Source organism: Canis lupus, chromosome 9 (assembly GCF_011100685.1).
Source record: "Canis lupus familiaris isolate Mischka breed German Shepherd chromosome 9, alternate assembly UU_Cfam_GSD_1.0, whole genome shotgun sequence".
NCBI lineage: Eukaryota > Metazoa > Chordata > Mammalia > Carnivora > Canidae > Canis > Canis lupus.
The window spans coordinates 35,798,880-35,811,204 of NC_049230.1; the positions used below are offsets into that span (position 1 = coordinate 35,798,880).

A 12,325-nucleotide genomic window follows, 5' to 3' on the forward strand; every position below is an offset into this window, starting at 1 on the left:
CACCTCCCCCTACCCAAACCCCTCCTGTGTGTGGTTGGAAAACTTTTTTGTTTTTTGGGTTTTATTTTTTTTTCTGAATAAAAAAGATTCTACTAACAAAACAAAACAAAACAAAAATATAGAGAGAGAGAGAGAGACACCTAGGTGGCTCAGTGGATGAGGATCTGCCTTCAGCTCAGGGAGTGATCCCCAGGTCCTGAGACCAGGTCCCACTTTGGGCTCCCTGCAGGAGCCTGTTTCTCCCTCTGCCTATGTCTGTCTCTCTCTGTTTCTCATGAATAAATAAATAAAATCTTTTTTAAAAATTAAAATTAAAAAAATTTTTTTAATAAATAAATATACATGGTATCACATTTTTTAAATTCCTAGAGGAGCTGAAGATTCAAGAGTATGATATCAGTCAAGGTCCCACTAGGAGATGAAATCAACTCAATGTGTTCATAATTGGGAATTTAGTGAAGACAACTGTTCACACAGACGATAGAATAGCTGAGCGACCAGAAAAGGAACTCTAAGGCTGCTTATTGCATTAGCAACAGCAGGAAGCCACGACCAGCCCTAGGCTAGAGAGACACAGGAGTGCAGGGTGCTGGGTCAGCTGGCAGAAACTAGAATACCAGCAGAGCTGCCTAGAAGAAGCCAGAAACACAGAGGAAATGCAGCCACTAACGGAGGAGAGGGAAGAGTACTCCTTCCTGTCTTCCTCTGGTTCAATTTCTCACCAGCGCCTCCCAAACTCAGAAAACAACAGACATGGTATCGTGGGCAACAGACACAGGACAGCCACCTTACAAGCAGCAACAATGAAATGGAATATAGAGGGTGCCTGGGTGGCTCAGTCAGTTAAGCATCTGCTTTCAGCCTGGGTCACGATCCTGGAGTGAAGAGACTGAGCCCCACATCAGGCTCCCTGCTCAGAGGGGCTCCCTGCTTTTTCCTCTCCCACTATCCCTCCCCCTGCTCTTTCTCTCTCTCTCAAATAAATAAAATCTTATAAAAAAAGAAAAAGAAAGAAATGGAATGTAGGAACATATATGAGAACAAAAGGCCCAATTCAGACATAACTCTGTTCAGGACTATTAATTAACAGTCCAAGTATTTGGACTATTAATTAATTAATAGTCCAAAAAGTTCAATAGTAATGATCACTATGCAGTTATAGGGGATCCCTGGGTGGCTCAGTGGTTTAGCGCCTGCCTTTGGCCCAGGGTATGATCCTGGAGTCCCAGGACCGAGTCCCACATCGGGCTCCCTGCGTGGAGCCTGCTTCTCCCTCTGCCTGAGTCTCTGACTCTCTCTCTGTGTCTCTCATGAATAAATAAATAAAAACTTTAAAAAAAAAAAAAACTATGCAGTTATAAATCCTACACATCTGATCAAACCTGAATAATTTATTTTCTAAGAAATCTATGTCCTAGGCACTATATGTTATAGCTAATTTCAGATTTGTACAATAGAATATCAGTTCCAATGAAGTTTCTGTAGCGTGATTATGTTACTTTTTAAATTAAAAATGAATTTATTCGGGCAGCCCAGATGGCTCAGCGGTTTAGCACCACCTTTGGCCCAAGGTGTGATCCTGGAGACCCAGGATTGAGTCCTACGTCGGGCTCCCTGCATAGAGCCTGCTCTGTCTCTGCCTCTCTCTCTCTTTCTCTCTCTGTCTCTCATGAATAAATAAAATCTTTAAATAAATAAATAAAAATGAATCTATTTTGAAAACTAAACAGTTGCTGTAAGAGAAAGTAACCCAACTGAAGTTAAGAGTTCTCTTATGGAATCAAGTCAACCCCAAACAAGCATAATTCATAAGTCCCAAAAAAGTTAAAACCATACCATTTAAATCTGCATTTTCAAATCTGACCCAGACTATTTTCTCCTTTTCTTCTGTTAGAGGTGTTCCACTGTAAGCCTGCATAGTAAACAGAAATGTTTGAATAAAAATGTTTTACAGCTCTAATATTACTGATGTTCAAGACAAAAACTAACTTAGATAAAACCAACCTTATCCCTCTCCAATTTCACCAATCCTACATCTTGGGAACCAGCACATTTTGTGATATTTTTATTCCTAAAGAAAGTTATCTAGGAGACTGACAATCTTGATTAAAGGAATTTAAACTATTAAAAAATTGCAGAAACCTAAAATATGATGATCACAGTCTATTAAGAAGCATCAGTATATGGGCAGCCCCGGTGGCGCAGTGGTTTAGCGCCGCCTGAAGCCCGGGGTGTGATCCTGGAGATCAGGGATTGAGTCCCACATCAGGCTTCCTGCATGGAGCCTGCTTTCTCCCTCTGCCTGTGTCTCTGCCTCTCTCTCGCTCTCTCTGAATAAATAAATAAATAAATAAACCTTAAAAAAAAAAAAAGAAGAAGAAGAAGCATCAGTATAATGCAAAGGCACTCAAAAAACTAAATCAACCCCTATGTTGGCCAACAAATAAGAAGGTTTAAGAAATAAACAAAACTACCATGTGTATCTATTTAGTCTCAGGTGTTTATGATCAGGTAGTTACACTCTACCTAGAATTTTCAAAGTATTACTTCCAGCTTGCCTTCAGTTCCAGTTGGAAGGCAAGGGCCAGAGTTGGGGATGAAAAAAAGTACAGTATTACTTTTTGTGTCTTTGGTCTGGCTTCTAGACCCATCCTATTAGCTGGTTTCTGCAGGCCTGCAAGGTTCACAAAGATAAGCATAAACTGCCATGAAATCATAAGAAAAGTGTCAAGGGTATCCATCAGTATTCAAAGGGAGTCATCTCTCCACAAAGCAAATGTTTCTAAAGTTTTTAAACACTATATATATTTACAAGTATTTAGAATGTCAACAAAAGACCTTTTCAATTATAAAGTGGTACTCAGTTCACAAAACAATGATTTAACATAAGCTATACCAGAAGCATACAAAAACTACCATCCTGCATATAATCTGAGTTATATGTGACCTGCTTTAAATTTCCATACCAATTTACAGCCCCTGTACTGCATCATACAAAGTATTAATTTGTATGATAACTGAAAATCATCTACATTGAAAATACTATTAAAAGAATTACTTTAATAGATTTACAACAGAAATGATCTTACAAATCCTTACAACTTCATTGTCTTAAAAAAAAGTGAGATGTGTATCAGGTAATCAATTCCTTTGGAGAAGAGGGAAGCCTACATTACAGCCAGCTAATTCATAACTTTATCTTCGACCACTACGTCCTCGCCTACTTCCTCGTCTTTGGTCTTGCTCTTCTCATCTTTGAAAACTTTTTTAAAAATATACTTTAGGGGTGCATGGGTGGTTCATCGGTTAAGCGTCTGCCTTCATCTCAAGGCGTGATCTAGGGTCCCGGGAGCCAGGCCTGGGCCAGGCTCCCTGCCCAGGGGGAGGTGTGCTTCTCCCTCTCCCTCTGCCTCTCCCCTTCACCCCTGGCCTCTCCCTGCCCACACTTGTGTGCTCTCTCTCACTCACTCTCTCAAAATATTTTTAAAAATAAACTATATTTCAGAGTAATTTTAATTATTAAATATAGGGCAGAGTTCCCAGCCCTATACTCCCTCAGCCAGTTTCCCCTAATGTTAACTATCTAAAAAATCCAGCCTTACCATGCATGGCCCATTTGTCAAAACTATGACACTGACATTGATGCAGTATTATTAATTAAACCCCAGACTTTATTTGGATTTTATCAGTTTTTCCACTAATGTCCTATCCCTGTCCCAACATCCAATCTAGAATAGCACAGTGCATTTAAGACAACTTCTTTTTTTCCCCCCACATCGCACTCTCCTTTAAACTGGTAAAGCAATAACGTTTTTCAAAACTGTCTTTAGGATAGTATATTTATTATAAGGCTGCTTATCACCTGCAGCATTATTCAACATTCCCCGAATTCTTTTGCAACATTTACAGGATGCTCTCCTTTGATTTCTGAGCAATATGCAAAACAAAACAAAGCTGAATGAGGTCTTTCAGTATTCTGAAAATTCTTGTTTCTTGAACTTCTTTTCTTTCCCCTTGGGGGGGGGGGGTAGAATAAGACTTTCAAAACAAGCCTTGTATATTTTTGCTTTGTCTTCAAGTTTCCCTCTCTCCTTAGCAGACACAGTATTCTTTACTAAGCATTCTTGAGACAATTCTGTGAGGCTAAGGCATTTGAGGGCTGCTTCTTGTGTGCCTTCCTGAAGGTCTGCATGAAGGTGGCATGTGTAAGGTATTTTACTCTAAGTGAAGCACATACTTACCCACCACCCATCCACCTTTCACTTGCTATCTTAATGTAGGTCAGAGCACCAATTATTAGCCTTCTTTATTCAACCAAGATCCAGCTACTTTAGCCTATTTATTTATTTATTTATTTATTCATGAGAGACACACACAGAGAGAGAGGCAGAGACACAGGCAGAGGGAGAAGCAGGCTCCATGCAGGGAGCCCGATGAGGGACTCGATCCCCGGTCTCCAGAATCACGCCGTGGGCTAAAGGCAGCGCTAAACCACTGAGCCACCGGGGCTGCCCTAGCCCTCTTATTTAGAATCAAAACTTTCACCCCCTTATTTACAGGATTTATTCATTTCTCCTTTTATTCCTTACCAGGTTTCTAACATATCCACACATTCATAAGCATAAAGTTATTGCTGACCTTTATTTTTTTAATTGTTGAACTTTAAAAGGCACAGTTACAATCACTATAGATAAGCTCTATTTATATGCTGTATGAATATATTTTACTTTTTTTTACTGTAGAGAAAATAACCTTCATTGTGCCAAAAAGTATAATTTCTAATTACAGCAAATCACTCTATAGGGATCACATACCATAATTTGTTTAACTGCTACTGATAATTGGGCTGGCTACAATGTTCTACACTGAAAATGCAGAACTTTCACACACACTGAAAAGCTCTGAGCCTTGGGGCACCTGGGTGGCTCAGAGGCTGAGCATCTGCCTTTGGCTCAGGTCGTGATCCCCAGGTCCTGAAATCAAGTCCCTCATCAGGCTCCCCGCAGGGAACATGCTTCTTCCTCTGCCTATGTCTCTGCCTCTCTCTGTCTCTCTCATGAATAAATAAATAAAATCTTAAAAAAAAAAAAGTTCTGAGCCTTAACTTTCTTCTTTACTGAATTATTTTTTAGCAGATGTTCATAGGTAAAATTATTAGAATAAAGAGCATAGCTAAGGGCATCTACTAGTCATAGTAACATCTGTTGAACACAATGGGAATTCACTCTCTGTAATAGCTGAAGAAGTCGACACTAGTCTAATAACACATTTTCTCCCTTTTGTGGGTATCTGGAAACTCAGAGAATAATCTCTAAGCTCTAGGAATTTGATGATTTCCAGAATAGGAGTTGGAACACATCAGCAAAAAATATAATTTTCCAAACGGCTGAATGCAAAGTACCACTGGGGGATTCTGGATTAAATGTGAAAAAAGAGGCCACAGGTCACCAAATCTGGCCCGCCACCTATGTTTATAAGTAAAGTTTTATTTTAATACAGCCATGCCTTTTCCTTTACATAAAAAGCAGTGTCAAGTAGTTGCAACAGATATTATATGAACTGCAAAACTTATCTAGCCCTTTACAGAAAGTTTGCTAACTGCTGCACAAGATCATGAAGCCTTAAGGAAAGGCACCAAATATCCCTTCAACTTAACACAGTGCCTGGCCCATAGTGGGTACTCAAGTCAATGTCTGCTGCCTGTATTTTTACTTTCTTTCCAGGGTAAACAGAAAAATGACTTGTATAAAATAAATTTCTTGAATAAATATTCTAATTCTTAAATCCATAACTACAACTTTACTTACATAGCTGCTACTCTGATCCAAATCTTCATAATCAATTGTATAGATTATCCCCTTCCTCACTTATAATGCTCAAAAAACTAAATCTTCTACCTCCAGCATTTTTACCCTATCAGTTTTAACAGCTCCCTATTTTTAATCTATTAGTCAATCTGGTATTCTTATTTCTCTCTATTCCCTTAAAGCTCTCACCACAGCCTCTCTCCTCCAGCCAATAAAAACTGCTTGCTACGCAGGGTTTCCACCAACACAAAAGGTGCCTTTGTAAAAATGTGATTAAAGAGGCACTCTAGGGGTAGGCAAATGACAAAACTTTTTAAATGCCCCTTCTTTGGAACTACCTCATGCCAGGGCTCAGGGTTTAAGAGAAAGAGCAGTTTGTAGAAACCAGGTTGGATTTCAGCCCCCGGATGCTCTCTAGAACTGGCATTCCATGCAGAGTCCAAGATGCTCTGCCGCCGCAGCAACTCTGTTGCCCTACCATACCCAGCTAGCCCGTTTCCTCCAACATTAAATACCCAACCTTTCCGTTCATTTCAACTGCTATTTCCAGTGTCCTTTAGAATTTGACTCTTTCACTCTTTCTTTGCTATGCATTCTCTTAGCAATTACATATTCAGTCTGCACTATCATGTATAACACTTACTGATATGCTGCTGTAATCTCTGCTTGTTTCAGCAACTTGACTTCCCTTAGTAACCAAGTTCCTCAGAAAAGGAAAACATTTATCATTCCTTACATGCCCCAGAGACCTTGTCATTGTGACCTATTTCCATTAAAGTTATCTGAATGTGATAAGGGAGTACCCACATTCTCTGATACCTTCCCTTATTTGATAAATACAACTTATGTAATATAACTGAAGTCTGGGTTTTAGGCTTTCCTAGGATGCTGTCAGAAAGCTGGGACATTGGATCTATGAATTCCTGTTTTGAACAGCACAGTTAAGATACCCTGGCAGTCAGGAAATGCTGACACCACCACAAGGAGAAAATACCTTTCCCTTCAGGAGTTCCACTCAACAGAGCTTCCCACAGCCACTGTTCCACAAGAATCACTGGAGGTTCTCACTACAGACACAAGTTACTAGATGCCACCTTGATTCCACTGAGTCAAACTCTCTGGGACGGGGCCTGGAAATTATTATTTTTAACACACATGCCAAGTGATACTTATGTTAAATCTGGACAACAGTGCACTAGATATGATCCCAAGAGGGCTGCTCTCATTCCTTATTCTTACACTTATATAGAGAGAACTCTAAGCTAAAGTAACAAGGCATACTCCACTTGGCATAAATATACTGCTCAATATGAAGGACATGTAGATTTGTGCTCAGTGTGGTATTTAGTTAATATACTATCTAGTTAATGATATGCAAAATATATACTTTGCTTTCATCACTTCAGACAGGCAACATTTAACTAGGACAAGAGAAAGGTTCTGGAAATAGAACCCAACTACAGAGTCCCAAGTCCTATCTCTCAACTAACATCTCACCTTGATTCCTCTTAGAGAGCAAGTCCTGAGGAATAATAATTGTGCCACTATCAGTACAAAACTAAGGAACATGTAATACTAACAAGTAAAGTTCTACCCTGCCAATGCTCAGGATGCTAAAACATCAAAAGTCTTTCTGAAGTTGTTGATACTAGTGTCAAGTTTAGGAAAGAGAACATTTCAGAACTTTCCTGGCCAATGGTAAAATCGACTATTTCTGAAACTATGCAGACACTTACCTGTGGCACAACATCCTGTAGAAAAGTCACGACACTTTCCATGTAGGACTGCTCCCTGCAAAAGGGTGAAATGGATAAAAATTTATCCTCACAGCTTAAAACAAAACATGGAAAAGCTCTTTCTACAAGCCCTCATAAAGTTACTCATAATATAAAAAAAAAGAAAAAAGACTAACTCTCATCAACCGGTAATTCTGCTATCCCACTCTCTAGTTTCTTTGTAGACGTTACTAAATGAAATGCAAGTGATATATTAATATTTTTTAACATTATCTATTCTGAAAAGTCATGCTCTCTTAATTTGACATAGATATTCTAACCTGTATTTGAAGGAGTGATGACACAAGGCTAAAGTAGGACCTTCCTCCTCCTGAGTCAAAGCAAAAGAATTCCCCAGTCAGGGCAAGAAAAAACTGTGGCTGATGACTCAGTATGTAGTGACCTTCTCTTTAGGTTGATTATGTACCTAGTCCCTTACCTGTTTATAGGAAAACCAATCCGTATTTTGCTGCAGGCATAGGCACTAAGAGATACTAGGAAGTCCTCACAGAACTTTTGCCGTAGGTGAGACATGAGAAAATATTAAAATGCATAAGTGAAGAAAAATGATACTGTTAAGGTCACTAAGATATTTTAAATGGGAAGTATATGGATACCAGGAAGTGGGAAAAAAAAATCCTTCAAGATACCAAATCAAATTCATTTCATTTCATGTGAAAAATTACATTTGAAGAAACTCCTCTGAGTTATCCTAAATCCTATAAAAAAGCAATATGCCTTAGATGGCTACAAAAACTGATTAGGCGGAAAAAACAAAAACACACACACAATTTGATTAGGCCTGCCTCTCCAACCTCATTTTTCTGCCACTGTCCTCACTCTGCTTGGGTCATACACAACTTCCATTCCTAGAATACACCAGGCTCTTGGAGTCAAGACCTTTACGCCAGCTTTCTTTCTGCCTGGACTCCTTCCCATACTCCTCCATCCCTTTCATTTCTCCAGCTTAAGTGGCACCTCCTCAGAGAGGCCCTTCCTGACAGCCTGAAGTCAGACTCCCCACTGTCATTCTCTATCCTAGCACACTGTGTGTACTGTCAAAGCATGTAATCTCTTTACTTATTTACTGTTTCCTCCACTAGACTGTAAACTCTACTGCAGAGAGGACTCCAACTCTTATACTTACTTTCTATCTCCAGAATCTATAAGCCAGTACTGCAGGCATGGAGTAGATGCTTGAGCATTATTTGTTAAAAGAGTACAACTTAATAAGAGATTTTTTTGAAAACACTAAAATTATGTGTTGAATAACAAAAAGCCATATAAGTTGAATACTATTTAGTGAGGCAACATACAATACTGCCAAAGCACACAGACTCTGGAGACAAATCTGGTTTGATCCAGGCTCTCTTTCTTGGCTGTTCCCAAGGACAATTTACTTAATTTCTCCCTGCTTTGGCTTTCTCACCTGTAAAATGAAGACTGAAAGAGTACCTAATTCATAGCTAATAATATGTCATGGTCCACAGTTAGCAAAAAAATATGGCCCGGGGAAATACAGGAGGGGAAAAAAGAAGTATTATAGAAAAATACTTAGGGGATCCCTGGGTGGCGCAGCAGTTTGGTGCCTGCCTTTGGCCCAGGGCGCGATCCTGGAGACCCGGGATCGAATCCCACATCAGGCTCCCGGTGCATGGAGCCTGCTTCTCCCTCTGCCTGTGTCTCTGCCTCTCTCTCTCTCTCTCTCTCTGTGACTATCATAAATAAATAAAAAATTTTTTAAAAATATTGAAAAATACTGGGACACGCGGGTGGCTCAGCGGTTGAACGTCTGCCTTTGGCTCAGGGCAAGATCCTGGGGTCGGGATCAAGTCCCGCATCAGGCTCCTTGCTGGGAGCCGGCTTCTCTCTCTCTCCCTTCCCCCCACCCTCCCCCTCTCTGTGTGTATCTCTCATGAATAAATAAATAAAATATTTCAAAAAATAAAAATAAAAAAAATAAAATGTACCTTTGATTCTAATCGCCCAAACTCTATTCAGCCTTTAAAGTACACTAAATAAAACATTTCAAAAAATAAAAATAAAAAAAATAAAATGTACCTTTGATTCTAATCGCCCAAACTCTATTCAGCCTTTAAAGTACACTATGTTAACTTCTTAATAAAACCCTTTAGGATCTAAAATACTAAAATATTTCCACTGAATACTCCCACTAAAAAACTCCTTTGCAATTCTCTTATTTTGCTAGCATCTTTTTTACTGATTATAGTGACTCCAGGTATACATATCTTAAAACCACATTAGATCATATGCTCCTAGATATGATCTAGATAAATAGGCTTTGGCAAAGAACACTTAAAATACAGAATGTACTCTTTATGACACTGACTGAAACTTTCTGACTGAGACCTAGATAAGAGACACATTATACATCAGGATCTGGTCAACATATACATACAAATGAATAGCGTGTGTCACAAAAGAATACTCCCAATATTATGTACTATTTTTATGTTTAATTTTTTAAGTAATGTCCTGATCCACTGAATTGATTTAATGAGCCACCAATTTTTGAACCTGGAGTTTAAAAAAACATTACTCTTTAGGATTTAGCACAGTACTTTTGATGTACCCTATAAATGTGAATACATTAACTTGATCCTCCATTATTCGTTTTCTTTGGCCTTGGCAATATTTATCATCCTGTAAAGCCAAAATTAAGTAGATTCTACAAAAGTAATCAATGTTCAGGAAGGAAACCTGAATGTTAGTTACTATGCTGAGCAAATTTTCTTTAGCTTTTAGGCTTATCTGAAATTTGCTTACGTGACAGCCTGGGGGCGAACCACAACTCCACCAGTACAACGACTGGGTCTTCTCGGAGAATCTGTAGCCATAGCTTCATTCACTAAACCTGTTGCCAGCACAAAGAGTTTAAAAAATGGATCATTATTGTTGGGGATAGATGTTTATGATTGCTCACTAGAGATCCCTTACCGAAAATGCCTAAAATGCAGGAAACCCTCCCAGTAATTCCCATTACATCAAAAAGGGGAGCAATTAGGAGAGGAAGTAGATAAAGTAGTTTTCTAATTATCATGACATTTTATTTGGACTAAGCCTCAGAACCAAAAAACTAGTTAAGACTCTTTCTGGTCCCTCTGCTCCACTGTTAACATAAGCTAGAAAGGTAAGAGATGGAAAGTCTAGCACAAGATCTCTATAAAAATAAATGTGCTAAAAATAATAATAAAAATAAAAATAAATGTGCTATCTCTAATTAAAGCCAAAATTAAAGAATGTACTAAAATCTTGAGATAGTGAAAATACACATGGCACAGTATTTGAAGACCTAATGGAAGAGTAAGGTAATTAATATCTTCCAACTAAGACAAATGGGAATCTATGAGCAAGACTGCAGATTATAACTATGTATGGTGATAGACGTTAACTAGACTTATTGTGGTGAACATTTCACAATACGTACAAATATCAAAAGATTATGTTGTACACCTAAAACTAATATAATGTTATATGTCAATTATAGCTACCAAAAAAAAGGGGGGGGGGCTGCATGGTCTATAATTTAAGAAGAGTTTTTAAATCATATTTGTCAATCCTCTGCTATTGTAACCTAAACACGAGAATCTAAACAAATAATAAAATCTTATATGACATTAGAAGCCCCTTATCCTTTCCTGTCACATCGCTGAACCCTGATCCTTGAATGTCCAATCAGCATCTGAATCACTAGGAAGGTTTTAAGAGCATCTAGTGTACTTGGTTAAGGTTAAAAGAGGATTGACAGCAATATTAACGATCTCTTACAGGGCTCAGGAAAGTCCACAGCCTGGAACTAATCTTGAAAGCCCCTAAAACCATCACTTCTAAGTAGGGAGTATTTCAACACCTTATTTGAAAATTCCCAAACTGATGGGTCCCATCTGCTACAACAAAAACACCCTCTGCCCCACGCAGCCCAGGTACGTATCTTCGCCACTAGCCCCTCAGTCCACTCATTTCCATTCCACCCCTTATTTCCCGAAACACAGCCTCTCAAGACATGTCCTTTAAGGGCCCTGTCTCCTGAGGACGACCCTCGCCAGCCCCTCAGGCCCTACTTCCCCGAAAGACACTAACACAGCTCTGCCCACTTAACCTCCAACGCGGAGCCACCGCTGCCCCCCGCCGCCCTCTGGCCCCTTGCCCTTCCTCCCCTCCCCCTCCGATCTCGACAGCTCTCCGTCGTCGAACCCCTGCCAGCCGAGCCCGCTCCCCTCACGCTGCTGGCCCCTCATCCCCTCCAAGCCTCCCCAAAGCCACAGCCCCGCCAGCCTCTCACCGGCCGCCCCGCCGGTAAACGCTGTTCTCCAGCTCAAGGCTCACTGTTTGGAGTCTCCCCTTGTGATTGACGGCCACCACTTCCTACCACGCCTCGGCGGAACTACTTCTCTAGCCAATCCCAGAAGGAAGCTGGCGGCGGCCGGGCACCGCCCTTGGAGGTCAGCTTCGCCAACCAGCAAGTAGAAAAGAGGCGGACCCGCCTCCTGAGTTTAGCCAATCCGCTGGGGCTCCAGGGAAAACAAAACAGTATGTAAGTTCGGGTGAAGCCGAGCTGTCAGGTTCGGTTGCGAACGCAGGCGAGCAGGGGGAGGCAGGAACACGTCTGTTTTTCCTTGCAGACAGCACACCTCCGTGGCTTTGTCAAAAAGAATCATACCCCAGACTCCTATGCGCTTCAGCCGAGCGTCCCGGGATGCGAGCCGGAGGTCGGGGAACTGG

At 40.2% G+C, this 12,325-nt stretch overlaps 1 protein-coding gene across 11 annotated transcripts in view; it reads right to left on the reverse strand.

Annotated features, from left to right (window-relative positions):
• BCAS3 (BCAS3 microtubule associated cell migration factor) overlaps positions 1-12,325 on the reverse strand; it is a 591,905-nt gene extending 579,580 nt beyond the window's left edge. For 5 of the 11 annotated variants that reach the window (XM_038547981.1, XM_038547978.1, XM_038547979.1 and 2 more), the window contains exons 1-4: positions 11,886-12,324; positions 10,370-10,457; positions 7,544-7,598; positions 1,837-1,912 (exon numbers count right to left, since the gene is read on the reverse strand). In XM_038547981.1, the coding sequence (XP_038403909.1) occupies positions 1,837-1,912; positions 7,544-7,598; positions 10,370-10,440 (202 nt within the window). In that variant the 5' untranslated portion in view covers positions 10,441-10,457; positions 11,886-12,324. Of the gene's footprint in view, positions 1-1,836; positions 1,913-7,543; positions 7,599-10,369; positions 10,458-11,885 lie in introns of all 11 variants that reach the window. The other 6 variants (XR_005364629.1, XM_038547983.1, XM_038547980.1 and 3 more) reach the window with 3 other exon arrangements.